At 38.8% G+C, this 24,146-nt stretch overlaps 1 protein-coding gene across 3 annotated transcripts; it reads right to left on the bottom strand.

Moving 5' to 3' along the window:
• Positions 1–480: 480 nt before the first annotated feature.
• On the bottom strand, positions 481–24,073 carry LOC127797079 (autophagy-related protein 18a-like). Of its 3 annotated transcripts, XM_052329596.1 has the most exons (4): positions 23,023–24,067; positions 3,257–3,452; positions 2,225–2,351; positions 481–960 (listed from the first exon to the last, which is right to left on the bottom strand). In XM_052329596.1, the coding sequence occupies exons 1-4, from the start codon at positions 23,875–23,877 to the stop codon at positions 870–872; spliced, it is 1,269 nt and encodes a 422-aa protein (XP_052185556.1). In that variant the 5' UTR covers positions 23,878–24,067; the 3' UTR covers positions 481–869. The 3 variants fall into 3 exon arrangements, with proteins under 3 accessions (XP_052185556.1, XP_052185574.1, XP_052185564.1); XM_052329614.1 differs by lacking the exon at positions 2,225–2,351 and having other exon boundaries at positions 23,023–24,071; XM_052329604.1 differs by lacking the exons at positions 481–960; positions 2,225–2,351 and adding an exon at positions 2,361–3,112 and having other exon boundaries at positions 23,023–24,073.
• Positions 24,074–24,146: the final 73 nt, after the last annotated feature.

Consider the following 24,146-nt stretch of genomic DNA (forward strand, 5'->3'; position numbering starts at 1 on the left):
GTTTGTTGACTTGACCATTGAGATTTGGACTTACGATAAGAACCGCCGATTTAAGTGAACAATGGCCAATATTACAATTTTGCTCAGTCATTGCAAATCTTATCTGAACTATTATTTATTTTTAAATTACCCTCATTTATACTTATAAAATAGTGGAAATATCCAGTGTACCATCACCAAGCACATTGTTTGGATCCTACTCCTGCATAGGTGTTATTCTAAATATTTTTAATGATATAAGAATTAATAAATTATGTTCTTTCGCACATCATAAAATACAATGTCAAGAATTATCATACATTATGTACGAACGAGGGACGATTCTTCTGGTTCTGGGCATGGATCCCTGCATCCAAGAGGCTTAAAATATCATCAGAATTATTAGAGGACGACAAATTAACGAATCATCACTAACAACGCTGATCAGAAACATATCGATTTCCGAAAGCAAGTCCACATATTATTAAAACATAAGAGATATAAAGACCAAATATCAACAGATAATATTATATGGCATTGATCGATCAAAATAATATTAGCGGGCTATTCACAGAGCAACGAGTCCATCTTTGTCCTCGCTCTTTTTCGTGCTTCGTTTGTTTCTTGTTACACCTCTTAGTAGTTAAAAATAGTGGCGTACCATTACACAATATATATATATATATACACACTCATCCTGTATGTATGTATGTATGTATGTATGTATGCATGTGTATTTACATCGTATCATATTCTGTGTCCGCTGGCCAGACGAGACAGAGATCACAGAAGCCAAAGAGTATTAATACTATGGTATTGGTAACCCATTCCCGACCCTGACCACGACCACAAAAATTTCAAGGTACACAACGCCCCTCCCGCTCCCCTCTTTAGAATGCTTCTTCTGGCTTCAGGAAGTTGTGATATTCCAACTGAGTCATCTCCCCACCAGTTGTTGGATCAAACTGGCATCGATAAAAGCTGCACAACCACAAGCACGTAAGCTTATAAAATTAGACTTGCCCAACGTTTACTTCCAGGTTACTGTTGACACCCTTGTGTGTAGACATTGATGTGAGAAAGATGACCTCAAAATTTTTCATTTTGTTAATTAAGATAATTCTGGAATGGAAATATTCAGAGTATAAACAGAGACCACGTAAACACAAAAGGGTGTGGGCCTTCTCTCTTTCCATTTCTTCTTATTTGATCCTTTATTGGTAAACTGATACACAAGGATGGACCTGGAAGACAAAACTGCAACACTTCATTGAGTCCCTAATGTCCTTGTGTTGCATTTCCTACTACACACTCTTTCTTCTCCTTGGTCTGCAACCATCTATTTTCTCATTGTCTCGTTTTGCTTCTTTCTCTACCTACAAAAACTTAATCCCTATTATACTTCTATATATAACCCATCTGGATCTCTCTCTTAACAAGCCACTCTCAACACTAAATCTGCCTCAAATTAGCCAAAAAACCCTCAGAGTTGCTTACTGGCAGAACCACAAAAAAGGGACATTTAAAGCTCTTTAGCTTCAAAGGTTCAGAGGATGAAGACAAAGACTCGACCAAAACAACTGGGTCATCCAAATATGCAATTCTACCAAGCAACCTCCTGAAGCATGTTTGCTTGTACTGTTACCATGCATTTCCTGACTCAACACTCACAAGGACAGGCAAAATTGATGCGAACACAAACGCTAGTGGATTACATCTTATACAGAAGCAGATGATGCAGGAGAGAGGAGACAAAAAAGGGTAAGAATCAAACCAAAAATTTACTAGAAGAGCCCCAAGGGCAGGGCCTTCGGAGTGGATGAAGACCTGAAAACTGCAGAAATCAATCCATAAAAAGGGTAAAATAATCAAAAAGGTTTCTCGAAGGAGCTCTGCCTGAAAACAGGCCCTTCTGTAAGATGAGAAGAAACTCAAATAGCAAGATGAAACAGGATTCAACATTTTATGGAGGGACCTAAAAGAGAAGAATAAAGGTAAAAAGAAAGAACAAGATAGAAAGAAATGGGTAGGTATCAAGAGGCAAGCAAAGTCAGATACAGGTAGTTGCCTCTTATTATATGGTAAGATAAGATGTTGGAAAGTATAAAATGCTTTGGTCACTTTGAGCCATATTGCTTTCATAAAAACCCAAGTGGTAACTAGGCTATCCCACAAAAGCAATAGCATAAGAACAATACCAGACTTCTAAAGTACCAAATCATTGTGTCAGAGTAATGTTACACACCTTCCATCTAAACCAAGAATTACCACAGTATTCTTTTGGTGACCAAATGCAACGATGTACTGTGAACCTTCAAGCAAACGAAACTGAGCTACAGACCACTCTGAGCTGAAATACTTGGGCAACACTACTGCAAAACAAGTAACATCAAAGATCCCACAATTCAAAATGAAGAAACAGAGACCAAAATCACTCTAAATACAAAATGAATTTGAACTTGCATAAGAAATAAAGGAACAGAATTCCAATCTCTGTTTTAACAAGATACGCCATTAGCGAATGTCCCAAACAATCTAAAAATACACCAATTTGTCTTTGGTTCACTCAAAATCCAGAAGTCAAAGCATTGTCAATAGCACAGAAAAAACTAATTCTTTAAACTTTAAAGATCACAATAATATGTCAAACATATCTTGTAAAACTGAGATTGTGCCAAGAGAAAAGAACCAGTTGAATGGTGTATTCCTGGTCCATCAATGAGTTATATCCTAAATGCCTTCCTGTAGCTTCATTCTGTAAATCTTGTCCATCATGTTCAATGCAGAAGAAAAGGTAGCCAAAGACAGATGAAAGTGATGTGATAGTATGCAATATTAAAATCTTTGGCATGGTTGAAGGACTTTTTGTTTCAGAAAGCAATGAAGGAAAAGGAAGAAATGAAGGAATCCTTCTCTAAGAGAAATTACCTTGTTATGTTCATGACATCTTATTGAAAGTTTTTACACCAGAACACACATTTACTATGACAATTTTCTAATTGAAAAGAAGGAACCTCTGGCAACAGCAATTCTATTTTTGCCACCCCTGCAGTGATTAATATGCACATAATTGTTTCCAGAATCTTATTTACCCAAATCCTCTCCATCAAAGTACTGTCAGCAATTTCTCCAACTGTATTGGAAAGATAAATTTGCTTCAAATGCAAATATGCCTTTGTTAAATAAAGAAGAAATGCAGAGTGCTAGAAACTAATTAATTGAACAAACAAAAAATGGCAGTTTATACTTATATGGTGATTCAAGAACTGACTTTTACCTTTTATGAAGGAGAGCGATGAAATGGCACGATTGGGATCAGATGCACCATGTAACTTATCACTCCCAAGGTTTCCCAAATTAATCTTAAGACCAAAAACATGAACAGTGCCCTTGTCGCTTGAGACTGCTAGCCACTGGGCAGTTGAAGAAAATGCCAGGCTGTAAATTTCTGCTCTATCTGCCCCCCTCCTAACCTGCATAAGTTATACCATTGCTTTCCATATATCAGCAAGGTTTTTGGAGCCTTAAAAGATTTGGAATGAAGGATTACATTGTTTTCATGAAAGAGGCAGCACAAATATAGATCTTAAATTATCTTCCATCCATCCTAAATTAGAAAGACAAAGAAAAGAAGGATAAAACAAAGTAAGGTTTCCCTCTAGAATCTACTGCTAAATGGACTTTACCAGAGATCTAGAATACATCAGCTCATTGAGTAATGGTTTCCACGTTTTTGTTTATTTATTTATTCTTATCTTCACAATTTTAAGAATAAAAAAATTGAAAATTCTGAAAAGCCATTGTGTTAATGTATTGTAAGTTCATTAAAAAGTTTTTCAAACCAATTCACCAAATGCATCCCCTTGAGTCTATCTTTATTATGTGTGTGTGTACAGTCTCCTGATTTTATCTAGTTTCAAAACCTGAAAACCCCTTTTAGAGCAATAACCAAGCCCAAGCAACAATACATATCTCCTTTGTTTCAGGTGAAGAAACAACTAAGACTTCTAGGTAAAAAGAAGTGTTCTGTTTACTAATACATCGTTGGTTTCTTTAATCAGACAACCCTAGCAACATAAATTTAAGTCATAAGGATGAATGAAGATGAAATGACAAATAAGATATCAATCTAAGCACTTAATCAGTAAACACCACAACCAATGAAAAAAATATTCAGACTGTTAATTTGATGAGCACCTTAGTTAATAGACATACAGGATAATCTTACATTATACATTCTTGATTAAATTCAAACACAAAATAGTATGGTCTCTGAACTTGCATAAATATTTCACCTTAAAACTCCCTTAGAAAAGCCTAAAAAATTTATTAGTATTAAAGTAGACAACAGAGTCATGACCCCAATGATATAATAGTAATTGTAGTTTAATTGCAGTTATTATTTATACTTAGGAGCAGTTATGAACTAGTGGAGAAGTAGTGGTAATTGCTTTGTAAGATTGTTGGATAGCTTTATATATAAAGCTATAACCCACAGTGCTAGAAAGATCACATCAGAATTGAATGAATATTTCAGAATTCTAGTTCCTCCCTCATTTCTCTGTTTCTCCCTACTTTCTCTCTCCCCCTCATTTCTCTTAGTTTCCCCCCATTATTCTGTTTGTTTCTCCCTCAATTCATATTATATTTTTGAAGTAAACATTAGTTAGGACTAGGGTCATAACATTTGGTATCAGAGCAGTTGGTTCTCGGCTGTGATCTAGGGTTCCTAGTAGTTGATTTCGATAAGAACAAGGCGGTTATTGGAGGCAGTTCCAGAGCAGTTCCTTAGCTTCAGATCTAGCTTTTTTTGAAATTTCTCCATAGCTGATGGTTACTGGACGTTTGAAGCTTCTATGGATAGATTTGAAGGCAAACTAGACGAACTCATGATTATGATGGCCAAACTGTACCAAATTAGTCTTCCAGCTAAATTACTTTCTCTGGAATATCTTGATCCAATTATTAAACAAAAGAGATCAGTCCCTGTGACAGTTGGAGATCCACTCTTGCTAGAAAATGACTAGATCCATAGAACTCCGCAAGTCAACTTGCTGGAGGACTTTCTGTTAAAGGAGAAGGATGAACAAATTTTGGAAGATAATGAGTTTCCGTTGAAAGAAGATGAACAATCTGAATTGGTAAAAAACGTATATTCATTAGTTATTCCAGTCATAAATCATGTTGGATATGAAAGTTGGCATTTGATGAGATGTATGCTCTTGGCACCTAACTCTAGGCTGGATGGAGGTTAGGTTTCAGCCATTTTGGAACCTGTGGAACTGTCACACCCTTAGAGATGAGCTAGGGTATAAAAGGAAAATCGAGAATATTAAGAGAATAATTGAGGGAGAGATCAGTTGGGAGGGGGAGAACAGCAGGAAGGAGTATTCGAGAGAGGGAGAAAACCAAAAATATCCCTGGACTGTGACAAATTCCCCCCCCCAAATGTTTCTTGTCCCCAAGAAACTTATTCTATTGATCCTATTATTCCTTTATTCGACTCCGGCTGGCCCTCCTACTTCACCGTCTTCCTCCAAACCTTCCATTTGCAACAACTGCCTCCTGTATTGGTGGCCCGGACTGAATTTGTCCTCGGATTTGAAGCATAGTCTGAGTCTTCTTCGAGACCCCATAATAGAAGATTTAGCAGCACTAGGATGCCCTTCTGTTACCGTTCTGTTCTTTTTCCAAATAGCCTCCAATGCCAACTCTTGCATTCTTGTCGTCTCCACTGCCCGTTGCCCGGTTACTGATTGCATCATCTTCACAGTTGGTCTTAATTCATCATTCAACCCACTTACGAAACTAGACACAAAATATGTTTCATTCAAGGTGGGATAAGATATGACCACTAATGATTTTAGTTTTTCAAACCTGGTTTGATACTCTTCTACCAACCCGACCTGCCTAGCTTGTTGAATTCTTCCACTACATTGGTCATGGTTCTCTCCCCGAAGTGGACATAGAAATCTGCTACAAACTCTTCCCAAATCAGAACAGTCCTCTTGCCACTCCAGCCTTGGAATCACAAGTCTGCTATGTCATTAAAGTAAGTGGCAGCCAGATTCGCCTTCTGGTCTTCTTCCACCCGGTAGTGGTGGAAGAATCCCTCACAACGTTGGACCCACCAGCGCGGCTTACCCCCTTTGAATGCCAGAATTTCTAACCTTGACATCGGTGTGTGGTTCAAGTTTATAGGAGGGCCTCGCTGGAAACTTTCTGGCCGTTCCTCCATGCCCACCAGGTTGGTGACCGATGGTCCCTCCCTTGCTCCAGTCAAGATTGGGGCTGTGGTCAGCCTTGGAGGAAAGTCCACCAGAAGGCTAGCATTTGGCAACCGTGAGAACAAGCTCAAAATGGTGCTCAGCTGCTGTCCGATTCCAGCAACTTCGTCCCAAAGGCCCCCCCTTGGAGGTTGGCAACCTCCTCCCTAGTGGCTGCACCCTCTGCTCTAAATAGACCCAGCTCCTCCTGGGTCTGTCGAAGGCCAACGTCCATCATGTCCATCATGTCATTGAGCTGCTCTTGGTGTTGTCGAATTCTGTCAAAAGGAACTTTGAAGAGAATAGAATTCCTTAACTTCCATTCCGTGTGTAAGCTAATATATACAAGAAAGCTCCTAATAATTCTCCGAAAAACTAAGAACAAATTACAATCCTAATTAGTAGGACTAGATTACAACAATAACTTCATAATTTATAGATTTACATAAAAGATTAAAAACTTAAAACAAATAAAGCTTTATCTTCTCGGCTCCTTATCCTCTTCTATTCAATTGCCAACCATTCAACTTTAAACTTCAATCGTTGACACTTCTCCTCAAGATTGAGAATAGATATCATCCATTCCAAATTTGCTAGTTATCTTTTGATACATGGTTGCAGGTAACCTTTTAGTTAGAATATCCACAAGCTATTCACAAGATGATATATATGGGGTACAAATCAAGTCACTATCCAATTTTTCTTTGATAAAAAATGTGTCCACTTCAACATGTTTAGTTCTGTTATGTTGGACTGGATTGTGAGCAATACTTATTGCTGATTTGTTGTCACAATAAAGTCTCATAGGTGTTACCAAAGTGATTTTCAAGTCATCTAGTAATATTTTCAACCAAAGCAACTCACAAACTCCTAGAGCCATGGATCTGAATTTTGCCTTCGCACTTGACCAGGCCACTACACCTTGTTTCTTACTCTTCCAAGCCTTACCCCCTAGGAAGGTACAATACCCAGATGTAGATCTCCTATCCACCATTGGCTCTGCATAATCTGCATCAGTATAGACTTCAAGTGTCATGTAGTGTTATTAAAGGCGCGCCTAGGTGCGCCCCTAGGCGCACCAAGGTGCACCCTAGGCGCTTGAAAGCATTCCAGGCAGAAACAGACCAAAAGGCATGCCTAAGGCGCACCTCAGCCCAAGGCGCCTTGGGCTTTTTAGCTATTTTTCAAGATTTTTATTTCACTGTTTGTTACTTTATTTAATTTTTTACTGTTTAGGGTTTAAATTTATTGTTTCAACTACAAATTTGACAATAAGTAAAAAGGATACTACTTCAAATGCTCCAATTAAATTTGAACTAGATGAAGATGGATAGGGAGAATTGAACAAATTCAAGGCATGCAATAACAAAATGCAACATTAAGTCACCAAAACAAAGAAAGATGCAAATTCAAGTATAGTATATTACCTATCAAAAAAATGTATGAAACTATCATCACACTTCTAAACCATATAAATCATCCAACAATAGGAGTAGATGATGTGGAAGAAGATATTAGAGATGATGCTTCTAATGATGAAAATATAAAAATGTTTGATCTTGATGATGAGGATGATTTTTAGATTATTTAAAATGCAGAATTAGTTAATCTTGATTAAGATTTAAGACCTATAATTTTTTTTAAGATTTAATTTAAGTTGATTTAAAGACTTTTAGATTACATCTTTTGGCATTTTTTATTGTTCTTTTCATTAATATATGTTGAATTTTTTAATTTCCTTAATAACATACTTGTAAATATGTCATTAGGAGTTATGACTTATTTTATACCTTATTTTTCAAGTAGGATATATATTTTTCTTTTTTTTTTTTAGTAAGCATACGCCTAGTTCTATCAGGCGCACACCTCTCCTTGCGCCTCAGGCTCCAACACCCTTATGTGCCTTGAGCTTTTAATAATATTGGTGTCATGCATTCTCCCCTTTTGAACATAATACCTTTTTTCGGTGTTCTTTTCAAATAATGTAGTATTCTATAAATTGCCCTTAGGTGAGTTTCTTTCGGATCATGCATGAATTCGCTAACCACCCCCACTACATATGCAATATCCGACTGAGTATGGGCTAGGTAAATTAGTCTACTCACTAGCCTTTGGTAGGACCCCTTATCAACTTCATTATCCTCTAGAACTTCCCCCAATTTATGATTGGGTTCAATTGGAGTTTCGATTGCCTTAACAACCTAATAGTCCAGTTTCTGTTAGCAAATCCACAATATATTTCTGTTGTGAAATAAAAATGCCTTCTTTTGAGTGGACAATTTCTATGCCTAAGAAGTATTTCAATCTCCCCAATTCTTTAATTTCAAACTCGTTGCTTAGGCATTCCCTGAGTTTATTCCTACATTCTTCATCATTTCCGGTCACAACAATATCATCCACATACATAAGTAAAGCTGTCACTCCCCCTATGGCTGAGTGATGTACGAAGAGGGTATGGTCTTCTTGACTTTGTTTATACCCTAGAGTAAACATTACTTTCGTAAACCGGCCAAAGCAAGGCCTAGGAGATTGTTTTAAGGCCATATAAAGCCTTTTTCAATTTGCACACTACATGATCTTGGGTAGTTGGACTATATCTAGACAGTAAATCCATGTAAACTTCCTCTTCTATGTCTCCATGCAAGAAGGCATTTTTTACATCATATTACAGCAATGACCAGCCTAGATTAGCAACTAGAGATAGGAGTACCCGAACTGTGTTTAGCTTTGCAACAAGGGCAAATGTGTCTAGGTAATCTATGCCATATACTTGAGTGTATCCCTCAACCACTACCTTTGCCTTATATCTGTCTATTGTCCCATCAGAATTATATTTGACTATGTAAACCCATTTACATCCCACCAAGTGTTTTCCTTTAGGTAATTGAACTAGCTCCCACGTTTGGTTTTTTTCAAGGGTTGCCATTTTAACTTCTATGGCATTCCTCCAATTCTCATCCACTATAGCTTCAGTAAAGTTCTCAGGAATAGGTATGGTATGTAGGCTGGTTAGGAAGGTTTTATGTGGGGTAGATAACTTCGAATAGAATAGAAACACATGCAATGGATGCTTGGTATAGGTCCTAGTGCCTTTTCTAAGGGCAATAGGCCATTCAAGGTCACTTTGAGAGATTTTAAGCTCACTCACAAGTTCAATAAGTTCGGTTATAGATACAGAGGGATCAATAGGAGATTTACTTGATGAGATTTCAAGGAGACTGCTAGTGCTTGTATCAGTAGCAGGTTCAAGAGATGAATTGGATTCTTGGACATGCATAGGGCTAGAAACTAGCCGCTTCCATCTTGAATAGACCTGTAAGGGAGGAGCACTTGGAGTAGGTTCCTCCTGAGTCATATTTGATGATTCCTTAGAATTAACCATACCAAAATAAGGCAAAGAATAAGAAAAGTCCAGATCAGGTAGAGATGAAAATTGGTCTCTATCTGTGACTGTTTGGCTATTATGAGAATGCTCAAAATAAGACATGTTTACCACAAAAGTCACATCAGGTGACACAGAGAATTTTTTTGAAAGGGCATGTTAACATCTATAGCCTTTTTGGGTAGATGAGTATCCAATGAAGATGAATTTTAGAGCTTGAGGGTCTAATTTGCCTCTATGAGGATTATGAATATGGACAAATGATATACACCCAAAAATTTTTGGTTTCCAACAACTAGGGATATGAATACTAGGGAAGTGTTTGGTTAGGAGTTGCATAGGGTTGAGAGAGTCAAGAGTTTGGGAAAACAACCGATTGATAAGGGACGTGATAGTTAGAATTGCTTCTCCCCAATAATGTTTAGGAACATTGTGGTGAAAAAGGAGTGCTCTAGTAACAACCAATAGATGCCCATTTTTCCTCTCGATCATCCCATTTTGTTGAGGAGTATAGGGACAAAAGGACTCATGGATAATCCCTTTTTGTTGGAAAAAATTTGATAGGAATTGGTTAAAGAAATCTTTAGCTTTATCAAATCTTAGTCTCTTGATTTTCACTCCAAATTGAGTACTAATCATGTTATAGAAGTTAGGAAAAATAGTGCTCACTTCAAATTTATTTTTCATAAGAAATAATCATATCACTTGAGTGCAATCATCCACAAACATTATAAACCACTGTGCCCCAAAAATATTGGGAACGGTTGCAGGGCCCCAAACATCACTATGAATGAGAGAGAATGGAACAGAAGTTCTATTATTCAATGAAGGATAAGTCACACTCTTATATTTAGCAAATTCACAAACTGAATACTGAAAATTTTTAACATCAAGACTCCTAAATAAAGCTGGAAACATGATTCTAAGAGTGAAAAATGAGAGGTGACCAAGGCAATAGTGATGTAACCAAATCTGATCTCTACTAGATTGCACCAAACATGACACAAAATTCACCTTTTCCTTTTTCTCCTACTCATTTGGTCCCTCAAGATAATATAGGCCAGCCATAGACTTAGCAAGCCCAATCATCTTCTTTGATTTCTGTCCCTGAATCTCACAGAAAGTAGGATAAAAATTAGCACTGCAGTTGTTGTCTAGTACCAGTTTTTGAATGGAAATAAGGCTAGTGAATAATTTAGGGACATGGAGAACATTCTTGAGTGTAAGATATTCATTGAGAATGATATCTCCTTGGCCGACAACGATGGTTAAGGACCCATCTGCTATGGTTATTTTCTTGGAACTTAAACAAGGGCTGTAGGTAATGAAATAATGGGAAAGAGGGGTCATATGATCTTTTGCCCCAGAGTCTAGGATCCAAGAGTTAGGTTGGGTTATTCTTGAAGCATGTAGGGTAAGAGAATGAGAGGAAATACCTATAAGTACAAGAGAACAGGTACCTTTTTCTTTCTTGTCAAGAGATTCTAGAAAATTCCTTAGCTTCTCGATTTCTGCCCGCTTGAGATCCAAGCCTTCTCCCTATTCTGATCCTTTTTGTTTTGCTTGTTGTTGGTTGCTAGCCATATTAGCCATATAGGCTTGGCTTTGGCCCCCCAGCTGTCCTCCTTTGGATGGTTTTCCATGTAACTTCCAACATCTATCCATGGTATGCCTAGGTTTTTTATAAAAGGTGCACCATAGAGAGTTTCTATCTCCAGCCGCCGTCTTCTCTTTAGGACCCCTATTAGGAGCCTTTAGTGACACTAGTGCTGATCTCTCTATTAGAGAGTCGTCTAGCATCAGTCCCCTTCTCCCTTCTTCAACCCGAATTATAAAGATTACTTCATTTAAAAAAGATAAATCCTCCTTACCAAGAACTTGAACTCTTACCACATCAAACTCCATAGGTTCTTTCTTTCTCCACAAACCTTTTTTGTAATGCTGCATCTTCATTGCATTTCATCTTTAGGCATTGGTAATGATCCAATTCTTACCATAAAATTTGCAATGTATTGGCATACTTAGTGATAAGACCTTACCTCTTGTTTGGTGGCAACAATCTTGGTCCTTACTTCATAGATCTGTGCAGCATCTTTCACCTTGGAATACGTGAGTTTGATTGCCTCCCATATGTCTTTCGCAGTTGTTAAGAACATCATCGTATCTCTAGTACCATTGAATTCCATAGCCATGACATCACTAAGGTATCATCCTCATCCCATGTTGCAAACATAGAATCTTCCTCAGGACCAGTCCCCAAGAAATGACTTAGTTTCCTTTTTCCCTTGAGAAAAAGTACGGATCAACTAGGATCACTTCAAATAATTTTTCCCATTCAACCGACAGATCGCCTAGAGATTTTGCAACTCTCCTCTATTGCTTGTACTGTCCGTTCCAGCAAACGGAACTTTCGTGGTGCTACTGGTTTCCATCGTCTCCGGTGTAGGATTCGTGTTAGAGGCAGTAGACATTCTATCCTATCGGGTGAACAAATAAATGATCAAAGATCGGGTGAGGAAAAAAGGATCCAAAGAGGGCTTATTGGGTGAAGAAAAGAGGCAAATGAGGCCTTGATTATCCCACTAAGGTGGCGATAACAAACGCTTGAGAAAGGCACTGGAGATCGGAAAAAAGAGCCCCTTAGAAGGCCGGTTCTAATACCATGTCAAAAGGAACTTTGAAGATAATAGAATTCCTTAACTTCCATTTTGTGTGTAAGCTAATACATACAAGAAAGCTAACCATTCAATCGCCAACCATTCAACTTTAAACTTCAATCGTTGAAAAATTCCTTGCTCTAGGGTGTCCAAGCACATCTCAAGCTGCTTCATCCTCGTCCCTTCTGCCATTACTGCCTCCTGGTTGCCTTGCTCAGAATCACCTCTCCAAAACAGGTTGAAGTATTACTTCGATCATGGTGGACAGCTTTCCATGGCACCCTGGTCGCTTCCAACACTGTCATTGACTTTCGACCAAAGCGGGCAACACAAACCAACCGCACACACACAACTGTGCATCGGAAGGAAATTTCACTAGTATGGGTCAGAACTTCCAATTAAAGTGGGCAGCTATCAACAATGTACAGGCGGCCAGAAAGCTAGCTCTGATACCAATTATCACACCCTTAGAGATGAGCTAGGGTATGAAAGGAAAATCGGGAATATTAAGAGAAGAATTTGGGGGAGAGATCAGTTGGGAGGGAGAGAATAGCAAGAAAGAGTATTCGAGAGAGAGGAAGAACATAAGGGAGAAATTAGAGAACGTTCATCAATCCCTACAGCTCAAGTTTAATACATAGCCTCTCAATCAGCAACTGCCTACGCTACAAGACAATAAAGGAAAAGATAAAATGTAACCACCTAAGCTACAAGACAACAAAGGGAAAAACAAAAGAGAAGATATACTAATGGAATATAGGAACATAATTACCTAGCTACCCTTGGCCATGTGACAAACAGAAAACCAAAAATACCCCTAGAATGTGACAGAACATTCTCACCTCTTCCTATGCAAACCGAATGCTAATTGCTAGGAAAATCAATGTGACACCATTGGAGGAGAAATCTTTTGAAAATGAACCTATGGTGTACGATAACAAACTGGAAGCAAAACACGCGCTTAAGTTAAAAGCTCAAGAGGAGCAAAGGAGGATGCAAAAGGAACAATTTGTCATGACCCCAAGGATATAAGAGTAATTAGCAGAAGTTATTTTGTTATTTTAGATATTTTTTGTTTTACTTTGTAACATAATTACTTACTATCACCAAAGGAACCATAGTTTATAGCAATTTTAATTTTTACTACTGTAATTGTTGTTATAGTAGTTAGTTACTAGCCATGGGCTGCCATGTGCAAAAGGTTAGGGGTAGAGGTAGGTTGTTACAACCGTGAAGGATGTAGGGCCCACCTCAGTAGGGGAATACTATAGAAATTCCTCCAGCGCCTTGTATAAGTTCTCCAAATTCTTTCATGGATTGATCATCGAGAATACTATAGAAATTCCAATCTATCTTCCTTTCTTCTTCTCTATTATCTCTCTCTTTTCTCCCTTACTCTTATTCTCTCTCTCTTATCTTTCTATGTTTTATGTTCTCTGTTCTTGCGAGAGACTTCCTAATTCAAATCGAATTAAGAAGAAGAACTTGTCAGGCTTAAGACATGACACTTACTTAGGAGAAGCAGCTATATAAAGCTACTAGAGCTATGTAGAAATTATTATGTGAAATGATAATTGACTTCTTGTTTCTCTCTCAACTCTAATCTCTCTCTCTCCTACCCTTCTGATTTCCTTGTTCTCTCTCTATTCTTTCTATTCTCCCTCTCTATCTATCTAATTCTCCCTCAACTCTTCATAATTCTCCCTCATTTTCTATTCTCTCTTTCCCGATTTCTTCCAAATTCCCTTATAAACCCTAGGTTAAACCTTGGTGTATGACATTTGGTATTAGAGCAAGGCTTTCCTGGGAAGCTGATTGAAGGTGATTTCAAGAAGTTGCAATAGAGGCGATAGTTTCTTGGAAACTGATCGAAGCTGTACAGATCAGCAACTTCCGGATGTTAACAGGCTAGCAATTGGGTATCAGTCAAAACGTGATTTCAGGCGATTCCGATTGTGAATATTGGCTCGGATTTGAAGCTGACGCAAAGCCATCAATTCTTTGGTGATTTCCAACGCCTCTTGGTTGTACGGTTCTTGGGAACTGCTTAAGAGGCAATTGACAGGTTGATGTTTCAGAGGCAAATTTTAAAGGATTTGAACTGTGGAGATAGAGAATGGATTCCAAGAGAAAGTCGTTAACCTTAGTAAAAAATTGGATGACTTAATGATTCTTATTTCACAAAGATTCCGAATTAGTTTACCTAAGGAATTTTTTTTCAAGATCCACTACAAAACCGATTTCGGCAGGAGCAGGAATCCTACCAAAGACCTTCGATTTGCAGGAAGTTGATGAATCAACTGAATTGGATCAAGAATTCCTGACTGAAGCATCATTTATCAGTGGGGAAGGTGGTGTCGGATTACTTCCTCAAATTTCTAACGTACCAGAAACTGAGGAACAATCTGAATTGAAAAACAATATTGATTCATTAGATAACTCGACTATAAATCAGGATAGGAATGGCAATTGCAAGAATAGTCACTACAGCACCATTGGAGGAGAAATCTATTGAAGGTAAACCCATGATGTACGCCGTCAAACAAGAAGTAAAACATGCTTTTAAAGCATTTATGTAAAGGTTGAGGAGGATGAACAATTCAAGGCGATAGAGCAACTTGTAGAGCGTGAAGATTTGTTCAAAAGTTACTTGGTGGATCTTCAAAAAAATGAGAAGGAAAAAGCTTTGGAGGAGCAAAGGAAACAATTGAAGTGAGTCTACACTTCTCAATTACTACATCTATGGGATATTGCAGATATATTGGCAGTTGAACCGATCTTAGTAGAGGTTAAGGAAATTATTGGAACTAACGAATCAATGGGAGAAGAGAGTCTTGACATGGGGATTCTTGAGGTCTACATTTTATGTTTGTAGGAAAAGCAAGAGAAAAAGGACATAAGAGAAAAGAGAAAAAGGTTTAGAAGGAGAAAAAAAGAAAGGAGGACAAAACAGCTAGCGAAAGCTGGGATTGGATGACAAATAGTGGCAAGTCGCTGTGAGTTCTTGGGGACAAGATCTCTCTCAAGGAAGGGGGGAATTATCATGACCCCAAGGATATAAAAGTAATTAGCAGAAGTTATTTTGTTATTTTAGTTGTATTTTCCATTTTACTTTGTAACATAATTACTTACCTAAGTGAAGTAGCTATATAAAGCTACTAGAGCTGTGCAGAAATCATTACGTTAAATGATAATTGAATTCTTGTTTCTCTCTCAACTCTAATCTCTCTCTTGTTCTCTTCTGATTTCCCAGTTCTCTCTCTATTCTTGTTGTTCTCCCTCTCTATCTGTCTAATTCTCCCTCTTTTTCTATTCTCTCTTTCTTGATTTCTTCCAAATTCCCTTACAAACCCTACGTTAAACCTTGGTGCATGACACAATTGAAGCGGACTGAATAGAAAAATCATGATACATTATGTTATAATTGGGAGCACTAGCAACCTTGTAATCCTCCAAGAAACCGATCAAATACCTCTCACAATCACTCACAACTCATTGGCCAACACACCACAACACAAACATATAATAAAGAATAGAAATTAATCAAGAACAAAATAAGAAATGAAACACACAAACCACATGAGGAGATATAATTTTATCCTAATTCATGCTACGTGAATGGTACTACATCCAGCCTTAGAACCACCTTCGAGAGCAGTCTTATTTACAAGAATTCGATTAGTACAGCAGTGGCCTTCTCTCCCTTCTATTCCCAAGCACCCCAATTGTTTTCCCCCCAAGATTACAAAACAAACAGCACCTAGCCTTCCTCTCAAAAACAATCAGCACTTGCAAACCATAGAATGAGAAAAATCTATTGCACACACACCCCTTGCTCTCTATTTATAAAGGTGGGCAGATATTCCAATGAAGACTATTAAATATTTACAATTTAACCCCCCAACTATCGCTAATTACATGATTGGGATATAAACATCTATTTAATGCTTCATTGGCCCTCAAATACACTAATATAACTAATCTTCTTATCCTATACTCGAGACAATACTTTACCACATTTCGGAAGAAGATGGATCAAATAGTGGAAATAGAGATTGGAAGAAGAAATCTTTTAAGGGGGAGGTAATGTCATGATCCCAAGGATAAAATAGTAAATATAATAGTAATTATAGTTTAATTGTAATTATTATTTACAGTTAGGAGTAGTTAATGCAGTTGAGCAGTTATGAAGTAGTGGTAACCGCTCTGTAAAACTGTTGGATATCGTTATATATAAAGCCATAACCCACAATGGCGGAAAGATCACATCAGAATTGAATGAATATTTCATAATTCTAGTTTCTCCATCATTTCTTTGTTTCTCCCTACTTCCTATCTATCTCCCTCATTTCTCTCAGTTTCCCCTTCTTACTCTGTCTGTTTTTCCTTCATTTCTTTTTATTTCTCCCTCAATTCCAATTCTATTTTCAAAGTAAACATTAGTTATATGAAGACATTTGTCTTAGATTAGTTTATGTACTTAGTTTTTCGTTTTTTCTCTTGTATAAATCTGTTAGCATATTTTTTACTTGATGTAATGGGTAGTCCTTGTAGTTTATAGCTGACCGGAAGTTGGTTATTTTTCGGTCAGGTAGGGCAGTTGATTGTAACTGCCTTGCCCTCATCTATAATTTATAAATAGGGGCTGGGGGGGCTCGGAAATAGTGGTGAGATCTCTAGGTTATCTTGTGAGGGATTGAGCGGATGTTCTAGGCCAAGAGAAAGGGTTATTCTGTATTTCTCTTGGGGTTTTTCTTCTCTATTTAGTCTAGGTTTTTTAGACTGAGGAAAAGAGAGGGTTTCCTGGAACATGTAATTGCTGTAAGGTTTTCAAGATAGTGGAGATTTTATGGGCCTAAGGCAGTCTGGATGTAGATCTCATTTATGAGACTGACTCGGGATAAAATTTGGTGTATCTTGTTGTGTTTTATTGCTATTTTCTATTCTTATTCTTGTATGTTCTATCGAGCGCTTGTGTGTCTAGATTTTGGGGTATAATCAGTGAGTTCTTGAGGGATAGTTTGCTGAGAGTGTGTGGCAGTTTTAAGGACAACAATCTGGTATCAGAGCTCCAGGGATCAGCTCCAGCAACTCTATCAAGATTATCGAGAAACTAGAGTCGATTTTGGTAGGCGATTAGGGCACCCTCATCGGCCACTCGATATGATGTGGAGAAGTTCGACGACAGCAATGATTTTGGTCTCTGGCGGATCAAAATGGAAGCCCTGTTGTGTAGTCTTGGATTGGAAAAAGCAATCGAACAAGAGGTAACTACCGAGGGAAGCCCTGAAGGTAAGGATCCTAAAACCATATCTTTAGAGGATAAGGAAATTAACAAGAAAGCATACAACATGCTTATCTCGAGTCTTGGAGACAAAGTTCTCCGAGAAGTTTCAAAATTAAAAACAGCCACTGAAATCTGGATGAAATTGGAGTCTCTTTATTTAAAGAAGACTTTATCCAGTAGGCTATATTTGAAAGTCAAATTCTTCACATATAAGATGCAAGAAAATCAAAAACTTCAAGAGGATCTAGATGAATTCAATAAGTTATGTCTTGACTTAGAGAATATAGGAGTAAACTATGAGGATGAAGATAGAGCCCTAATTCTTCTTTATTCATTGCCTAAGTCTTATGAAAACTTTGTAGACATTCTACAACACGACAGGGACAAGCTATCTTTAAAAGATGTAATAGGAGCCCTAAACTCAAAGGAATTGAGAATAAAAATGGATGTAAAATCCACCCCTAGTGATGCCCTAACCGTAAGGTCTAGGAGTACCAAAAAGGACTCAAAAGGGAAAGTCTAGATCAAAGTCTAGGAATGGAAAGGGCCCTATTAAATGTTACTACTGCCAGGAGGAAGGGCATATCAAGAGATACTGCCCTAAAGGAAAGAAAGATATGGCTGAAAAGAAATCATCCGATGGTAGAGCAAACCTAGTTGATCTTTGGGTATGATAGTTCAAAGGCATTAACTGTCACTGAAATGGCTGGAAATGATGATTGGGTAATGGATTCGGGCTGTTCATACCACATGACCCCAAGGAAGGTTTTGATACAAAATTATAGAGAAATCAATGGGGGTAAGGTCTTGATGGGCAATGACCATGAGTGCAGGGTTATTGGAGTGGATGATGTGAGGCTGAGGATGAATGATGGCACTGTTATGACTCTTTTTGCAGTCAGACATGTGCCCGATCTCCAGAGGAACTTGGTTTCCCTTGGAGAATTGGACAGAAATGGCCTAAAATTTAAAGGGGAGACTGGAGCCATAACAATGACCAAGGGGTCACTTGTCTGCATGAAGGCCAAACTACAGAATGGCATTTATATCTTACAAGCCTCCACCTTAAGTGGTGAGGCTGTAGCAGTAAGTAGTAAATCCCAAGATTTGGCAAAACTGTGGCATCTAAGGATGTCACATATAAGTGAGCAAGGGCTTAAGGAGTTAGCTAAACAAGGGATTCTAGAAAATAACCAAGTCTCGGTTTTGTCCAAATGTGAGTCTTGCATCTATGGAAAGGCAGCAAAACTTAGGTTTAATAAGACTGTCATTCACTCACCTAAGTCTATCTTAGATTACATACACTCGGATCTGTGGGGACCAGCCCAAACCCCAACCCATGGAGGTTCTAGATATTTCCTTTCGATCATAGATGACTATTCTAGAATGTTGTGGGTTTATGTACTAAAAACTAAAGATCAAACTTATGGGACCTTTAGAAATTGGAAGACAATGGTAGAGGCTCAAATGGGCAAGAAAATTAAAGCCATTAGGACAGATAATGGACTGGAATTCTGCAATAAGGAATTCAGTGAAATGTGCAATGAAAATGGCATAATTCGGCACTTAACAGCGCCTGAAAATCCCCAGCAAAACGGGGTGGCTGAGAGGATGAATTGGACAATTTTAGAAAGGGTAAGATGCATGTTATTTCATGCACATTTGCCAAAAATTTTCTGGGGGGAAGCAGTGTCCACTGCAACCCATATTCTCAACCGAACCCCATCTAAAGCCATAGATTTGCAAATCCCTTATGAGAAATGGACAGGCCACAAGCCTAGTCTTTCCCACCTTAAGGTATTTGGGTGCTTAGCCTATGCTCATGTGAAGCAAGGCAAGCTTGAACCTAGGGCCAAGAAATGCCTCTTTATAGGTTACCCAACCGGTGTAAAGGGATATAAACTATGGAACCTTGAAACAGAAGGACCTAGGACAATAATCACAAGGGACGTGACATTTGATGAGTCAACTACCATGAGTCTAAGCACAAATGAAACCCAGAAGGATCTAGGTGAAAAGAGGGACACAATGAAGGTAGACATTCATGGAATAGAGTCTGAAATAAGTCGGATAGAACCTGGATCAGTTTTGGACCAAAATGACCAGCTTCAAGATGAAGAGCAGAATGCTGAAACCTCTCAATATGAGGAAGAAGAGGCGAACAATGATGTTGATTCCAGCATTGGAGATCTCCCAAACCCTGATAGGTATAGTGTGGCTCGAGATAGGCAGCGAAGAGTTCATAGGCCTTCTCTTAGGTTTGTGGCTACTCAGATTTAGTAGCCTATGCTCTATATAGTGCCTCCAAAATTTCTGATGAAGAGCCTCAATCCTATGACCAAGCTATAGCATCCAAGGATTCCCAAAAATGGATAGAAGCCATGAAATCAGAAATATCTTCCCTTAAGAAAAAACATACCTGGGAACTGGTAGAGAAACCCAAAGGGAAAAGAATTGTAAACTGCAAATGGCTCTTCAAAATAAAAGAAGGGGCTGATGATGAAAATTCGAAGCCTAGATTCAAAGCTAGGCTAGTTGCTAGAGGGTTTACTCAAGTCCAAGGGGTTGATTATAATGAAGTTTTCTCCCCAGTTGTAAGGCATACATCAATAAGGGTTTTGCTGGCCATCACTGCCCAATTAGACTTGAAATTGGAGCAGATGGATGTTACTACAGCTTTCCTTCATGGAGAGTTGGAGGAGAAGATATATATGACCTAACCTAGAGGTTTTGAAGTTAAGGATAAGGTGGAAAAAGTTTGTTTGCTCAAAAAGTCTCTCTATGGGCTCAAACAATCTCCTAGGCAATGGTATCGCCGATTTGATACTGTTATGATAGGCCAAGGATATTCAATATGCTCCTATGACTGTTGTGAGTATCTTAAGCACATATCTCCTAGCATTTCAATATACTTACTGCTATATGTGGATGACATGCTTATTGCAAGTCAATCCCATAGAGAAATTCAACAACTTAAGCAGAAATTAAAAGCTGAATTTGAAATGAAGGAGCTAGGTGAGGCTAGAAAGATTCTAGGGATGGAAATCTCTAGGGATAGACAGCATAGAAAAATATTCTTATCCCAAAAATCCTATATAGAAAAGCTGCTATTTAGGTTTGGTATGACTGTTTCAAAACCAGTGAGTGTGCCATTTGCACCTCATTTCAAGCTATCATCAAAACAATCCCCTAAAGATGAGGTGGAGAGAAAAGAAATGGAGAAAATTCCATACTCAAACGCTGTTGGCAGCCTAATGTATGGAATGGTGTGTACTCGCCTTGATCTAGCTCATGCAATGAGTGTAGTTAGTCGCTTCATGGCAAACCTAGGTAGACCTCATTGGATGGCTGTAAAATGGATGCTTAGATACCTAAGGGGCTCTAGCAATAATGTATTGTCCTATGGTGGAGCTAAGATAGGTGAAAAATCTAGCATTTTAGGCTTCTCAGATGCAGATTATGCTGCTAATCTTGATAAACGAAGATCCACAACTAGTTATGTGTTTAAATTGTGGAAATCCTCTATTAGTTGGAAATCTAGCCTCCAACATGTGGTAGCTCTATCTACTACCGAGGCAGAATATATAGTTGTTGCTGATGCAATTAAAGAGGCTATATGGCTTAAGGGGCTAGTGGGAGAGCTTCTAGGTTTAGAGGTTAAAGTTACTTTGATGTGTGATAGTCAAAGTACCATACATTTATCAAAGAATCAGGCTCACCATGAGAGGACAAAACACATAGACATTCGGTATCATTTTATCAGGGATATCATTGAAAATAAACTTGTTGATCTAATCAAAGTTACAGGTGAAAATAATGCTGCAGATATATTTACTAAAGCTGTTCTAGTTTCAAAGCTTCAACATCATATCAAGCAGCTGAATCTTATTCCAGATCTGAATTGAAGGTGGAGCAGGAGTGCAGGAAGCTAAGGTGCAGAGAATCTAATTCAAATGGGTGGAGAATTGTGAAGACATTTGTCTTAGATTAGTTTATGTACTTAGTTTTTTCTCTTGTATAAATCTGTTAGCATATTTTTTACTTGATGTAATGGGTATTCCTTGTAGTTTATAGCTGACCGGAAGTTGGTTATTTTTCGGTCAGGTAGGGCAGTTGGTTGTAACTGTCTTGCCCTCCTCTATGATCTATAAATAGGGGCTGGGAGGGCTCGGAAATAGTGGTGAGATCTCTGGGTTATCCTGTGAGGGATTGAGCAGATGTTTTAGGCCGAGAGAAAGGGTTATTCTGTATTTCTCTTGGGGTTTTTCTTCTCTATTTAGTCTAGGTTTTTTAGACTGAGGAAAAGAGAGGGTTTCCTGGTACATGTAATTTGATGTAAGGTTTTCAAGATAGTGGAGATTTCATGGGCCTAAGGCAGTCTAGATGTAGGTCTCATTTATGAGACTGAACCAGGATAAAATCTGGTGTATCTTGTTGTGTTTTATTGCTGTTTTCTATTCTTATTCTTGTATCGAGTGCTTGTGTGTCTAGATTTTGGGGTACAATCAGTGAGTTCTTGAGGGATAGTTTGCTGAGAGTGTGTGGCGGTCTTAAGGACAACAAGTTAGGACTAAGATCCAGACTAAAACTTTCCCATCATTAAAACTTCACCTTTAATGAACTGGTACCACATAAACATGATACACAAACTTAAGAAAGGGACAAACAGGTCAGTTGACCTCATGAAAATTTTGAAATGCAAACTCACCCAACAGTCCTACATCTTAAAACACAAATACTCAGACCAAGTAACTGTTCACTCAGTTCTCTTCACCAACAATATTTATGTATGCCTTATACAAATTCCTTTCAACCAGACCTTCACCTGGCATGGTAATCAGGCATTTGCACAAAAGGTGCCTTAAACCTCAAATGGATGGATCGCAAGTGCAATGAATTTAATTTAGCTTGGTAGAGGAATGGGAAAATAAAATTTTGAGAGTCAATCCAGTTGTTTCAACCCAATTAAGCCAACACTAGCAGATGGAATGCATTACAGAGAAAATGATGAAAACACATGCAACAGAAGGCATATGAGGAACGAAGACAAGAGACTGTATTTGAATCAGTTAAACCAAAAGACCAATTTATGTTTATATGCGCAACTCTTAACAAAATTGGAATGTTTTAATCACGCTACGTTAAACAGTACATGTTAAGCTGGAAAACTAATTCAGCTAATAATAACTATTTGCTTCAACACAGGTCGCCCCCCGCTCCCCTCCCCCCCCCCCCCCCCCCCCCCAAAAAAAAAAAAAAAAATATAGAAAATTAATTCAAAATTTGGCAGCTGCCTTCATATCAAGGAAGTCATCAAGAAACAGGAATAGAAAAGTAACTGCATCAACTGAACTAAGAACGCAAACAATTAGGCAACACCGATAAACCTAATCTGGAGATTTCTAGAAGCAATTAGCAGTTACGTCAAAAAGCAACTTAGAGCGAGAGTACCTCTTGCAACAGCGAACCATCAAACGTGTTAAAAATCCTCACGAGAGTGCCCTTCGTGCTGGCCGTAGCCAGCAAGTGCCCGTCCTGCGTGAGGGCAAAGCAGGCAATCCTGGAATCATGAGCCATGACAAACTTGGTCCGCTTGGACGCGTAATGCTCAACCCTAACTTGCCCTTTCTGCAACCCGGGGCAAACCAAGACGAACGAACCCGCAGCATGCGAAACGGCACAAAGCCCTTTCGGATTGGCAATCGTCTCAATTTGGTGCAACAGTTTCAGGTCCGAAAAATTGTAAACGAAGATCTTCTGTTCCAGAACCACCACAATACGGTCCCGCCGGAGCCGAACGCCGCGAACCTCCGACCGGAACGACAATTCGCCGATGCAGCGGCTCTGGTGGTCGTCCCAAATCATGACCTTATTCAGCGGGTACTGGGGATCCGGGCCGCCGCCGACTAAAGCAAGTATGTTGCATCGGAAAAGCATCTCAACGGTGCCGACGCCGCCACCGTCATCGAAATAGCGGCGGAATATCTCGCGGAAGGGGTCACAATTGTAGATCCGGAAGCCGCGGTCGGTGCCGGTGGCGAAGCAGCCGTGGTCCTGATTGAATGAAACATGGAGCAGATTAGGAATGGAGTGAGAGTGCCGTTGATCGTGAAAATTAGAGTCAGGGCTTTGGACGAGGGCGGGCTGGGGTGGGCCAAGAACAGCATCGTCCTCGTCTTCGGCGGCGTCTCGAAGCATCGTCGGAGGGATGTTGTCGGGGATCTGAGACAGGTCGCTGAAGTTGGAGGTGGCGCTAGGGCTAGGGTTTGGCCAAGAAGTGGACGAGAAAGCAGGGAGAGTGTCCATGGGGAGAAGACAAGAGATCTCTAGTCGAAATTTCGGAGAAATTGCAGTGAGATCGCCATTGCCGTTCCTATTATTTCTGCCTGTAAATTCGGGGATTGACGTGTAGTGCTGCAGATGAGACCGAGAATTTGGAAGGAAGCGGCACTTGTTTTGTTCGTAGTTCGTACGGAAACCAGAGACGATATTTCTCTATTCTGTCACTCTTCTCGAAGGACAAATTTGGCCTCATCTTTCTCCTTTATTACCTAAATTAATTAATTAAACTACGT

This window comes from Diospyros lotus, chromosome 1, assembly GCF_014633365.1.
Source record: "Diospyros lotus cultivar Yz01 chromosome 1, ASM1463336v1, whole genome shotgun sequence".
NCBI classification, from domain to species: Eukaryota; Viridiplantae; Streptophyta; class Magnoliopsida; order Ericales; family Ebenaceae; genus Diospyros; species Diospyros lotus.